A 3,828-nucleotide genomic window follows, 5' to 3' on the forward strand; every position below is an offset into this window, starting at 1 on the left:
AAGAGAGGAGAGAAAATGAAGCAGAAACTCAATTTTCAAGAGATAATTTTCTGGATTTTCCAAGATTAAAAAATGAAACCAAGCCATAGAAGAACTATACACCTTGTTAGATAAACAGTGAGTAATTAAAATAACAAGAGCTAATGACCTAATAAAACTGTGACAAGCAAACCGTATAATAAAATCTTAAAAGAAGCTAGAGATTAAAAAGATACTTTACCTTTAAGGAACAACAAAACCTGGGAACTAACTTTTCAACAGAAACAATAGATGTCAGAAGACAAAGTAATGATATCCTTAATGGGCTGGAAAAAACTCTCATCCTCGAGTAGTAAAAAATTAGTAAAATGACATATAACTACCATGATAATATATGGGCATAACAATGTAATAAAAAATCAGTTAACTCAAAAGAAGACAAATGTAGTAGCTAATCTTCAAAAATGATTCCAAGGAATTTTTCCCCTCTCTGCTCTTCTCATCAAGAGTTGAAGGTTATTCCTTTTGCCCTAGAAGTAGTGCTGCCTCTGTAATTGCTTTGACTAATAGAATGTAGTGGGAGCAACAATCTGGAAATTCCGGATTCAAACCTGAAGAAGACTCTCATCTCTCACTTCCTTCATCTTGTATCACTCACACCAGTGATGCTCTCTCTTGGAACCTAGCCACCATATTTCAATCTCAAAACCATGTGGAGAGACCAGCTGAAGGAAAAGTATGGTGCTCTAGTTGGAAGCCCCAAGGTGACATCAAACCTCAACTGGCACCCATGTAAGTGAACCATCATGGATATTCCAGGCCAAGCAAACCCTCAGATGACTGTAGCCCCATTGCTCCAGGTGATACTACAACATACAAGAGAACCACTCACTAAGCACAGCCCTCCCACCACAAAAATGACAAGAAATAATGAAATGATTATTGTTTTAAACCGTTAACTTTAGTAGGAGGTATGTCACACGGCAGTAGGTAATCAAAAAACAAGAGAAGAGAAAAAATTAGTGAAGAAAGATGGTAAATAGAAAATAGCTACATTGTAGCTGTGAATGCAGATGTGCTAGTAATGTACTAAGTATTCTAATTAAAAGACAAATATTGTCAGATTGGATTAAAATAAACCAATATGTTTCTTATAAGAGACAATTTAAATATAAGGATACAGAAAGATTGAAAGTAATTTCCACTAAGATCAGGAACAAGACAAGACTGCCCACTCTCACCACTATTACTCAACATAGTTTTGGAAGTTTTAGCCACAGCAATCAGAGAAGAAAAAGAAATGAAAGGAATCCAAATCGGAAAAGAAGAAGTAAAGCTGTCACTGTTTGCAGATGACATGATACTATACATAGAGAATCCTAAGGATGCTACCAGAAAACTACTAGAGCTAATCAATGAATTTGGTAAAGTAGCAGGATACAAAATTAATGCACAGAAATCTCTAGCATTCTTGTACACTAATGATGACAAATTTGGAAGTGAAATTAAGAAAACACTCCCATTTACCATTGCAACAATAGGAATAAACCTACCTAAGGAGACAGAAAACCTGTATGCAGAAAATTATAAGATACTGGTGAAAGAAATTAAAGATGATACAAATAGATGGAGAGATATACCATGTTCTTGGATTGGAAGAATCAAAATTGTGAAAATGACTCTACTATCTTGGTGGGTCCGTGCGATTGGCCGGGGCCCACGTGATCCTGCCAGCGAGGTGCAGCGGCCCCGGAGGGCAACCGAGTGGGTCATGACAGCAGCCTTCCCCCAACGCCCCAGAGCCCGGTGGTGGCGGCCTCTCACCAGTCGGATCAGCAGAGACCCGCGGAGGGGCATCAGCGGCGGCCTCGGGAAACCGGGTACTCTTATTTTTGTGATAACTTGTGTGCATGCCTTATGGAGATGACTGCACAAACTGGGGACAGCCTTAGGAAAGAAGGCCTGGTTCCTGGCCACAGTCTTTCTCTAGAGTTGTATATATAGAACATCCTGGAGTCCACCATGAATGGGCAGTTGGATCTGAGTGGGAAGCTAATCATCAAAGCTCAACTTGGAGAGGATATTCGACGAATTCCCATTCATAATGAAGATATTACTTATGATGAATTAGTGCTAATGATGCAGAGAGTCTTCAGAGGAAAACTTCTGAGTAATGATGAAGTTACAATAAAATATAAAGATGAAGATGGAGATCTTATAACAATTTTTGATAGTTCTGACCTTTCCTTTGCAATTCAGTGTAGTAGAATACTGCAACTGACGTTATTTGTTAATGGCCAACCAAGACCCCTTGAATCAAGTCAGGTGAAATATCTTCGTCGAGAACTGATAGAACTTCGAAATAAAGTGAATCGCTTATTGGATAGCTTGGAACCACCTGGAGAACCGGGACCATCCACCAACATTCCTGAAAATGATACTGTGGATAGTAGGGAAGAAAAGCCTGCTGCTTCTGATTCTTCTGGGAAACAGTCTACTCAGGTTATGGCAGCAAGTATGTCAGCTTTTGATCCTTTAAAAAACCAAGATGAAATCCATAAAAATGTCATGTCAGCATTTGGCTTAACAGATGATCAGGTTTCAGGGACACCCAGTGCTCCTGCCAAAGACCGTTCAGGAACTCCCGACAGCATTGCTTCCTCCTCCTCTGCAGCTCACCCACCAGGAGTTCAGCCACAGCAGCCACCATATACAGGAGCTCAGACTCAAGCAGGTCAGATGTACCAGCAGTACCCGCAGCAGGCTGGCTATGGCACTCAGCCACAGGTGCCCCCCCAGCCGACGCAGCAGTACGGTATTCAGTATGCAGCAGGCTACAGCCATCAGACTGGACCCCAGCAACCTCAGCAGTTCCAGGGATATGGCCAGCAGCCAGCTTCCCAGGCACCGGCTCCTGCCTTCTCTGGTCAGCCTCAGCAACTTGCTGCTCAGCCGCCACAGCAGTACCAGGCGAGCAGTTACCCTCCACAGACCTACACTACCCAAACTTCTCAGCCCACTAATTACACTGTGGCCCCTGCCTCACAACCTGGAATGGCTCCAAGCCAACCGGGGCCTATCAACCAAGACCAGGTTTCACTCCACCTCCTGGGAGTACCATGACCCCTCTTCCGAGTGGGTCTAACCCTTATGCACGCAGCCGTCCTCCCTTTGGTCAGGGCTATACCCAACCTGGACCAGGTTATCGATAAGGAGGCTCAGTTACACTGATGAATGTAGCTGCTAGCTGTTTGTCTCCCAAAAGACTCCAATACTACTATTTTAATTTGTATTGAAGTTTACAAGTTTAAAAAGCAGAGCATTTTTTTATGATATCATTGTTGCTGTTAATTGAAAGTTAATTTGCTGGAAGAAAAAAGACCAAAATGAAAGTTTTTTTCCTCCCCTGCTTAAAATTGTAGCAGCTCCCTAGTTATTTTGGAACACTACTCTTACATGTGTGCAAAGTGATTGACTTTCTAGCTTGCCTTGTCCAGACGATATTAAAGTGCTGGGTTGAAGTTCAGCCATCTTACTTGGCTTTTTACTGTTAACGTGATGTACTAAAGTAGATCCCTTTGCGAAGACTAGATATTATGTGTAAATGTAACAAACATTGATAGGTTAATAAAGAAAGATGATTGAATCCAAAAAAAAAAAAATGACTCTACTACCTAAAGCAATCTACAGATTCAATGCAATCCCTATCAAACTACCACTGGCATTTTTCACAGAACTAGAACAAAAAATTTCACAATTTGTATGGAAACACAAAAGACCCTGAATAGCCAAAGCAATCTTGAGAACGAAAAACGGAGCTGGAGGAATCAGGCTCCCTGACTTCAGACT

The 3,828-nt window shown here is 41.4% G+C and overlaps 1 protein-coding gene across 1 annotated transcript; it reads left to right on the forward strand.

Annotated features, from left to right (window-relative positions):
• The first annotated feature begins 1,960 nt into the window (after positions 1-1,960).
• LOC112064055 (protein TFG-like) lies at positions 1,961-3,507 on the forward strand. The gene is given in 2 exon segments (XM_055080466.1): positions 1,961-3,052; positions 3,055-3,507. Coding segments are annotated over 2 exon segments (1,188 nt in total). The 5' UTR covers positions 1,961-2,001; the 3' UTR covers positions 3,192-3,507.
• Positions 3,508-3,828: the final 321 nt, after the last annotated feature.

The sequence above is a fragment of the Physeter macrocephalus genome, chromosome 19, assembly GCF_002837175.3.
Source record: "Physeter macrocephalus isolate SW-GA chromosome 19, ASM283717v5, whole genome shotgun sequence".
Taxonomy (NCBI): Eukaryota; Metazoa; Chordata; class Mammalia; order Artiodactyla; family Physeteridae; genus Physeter; species Physeter macrocephalus.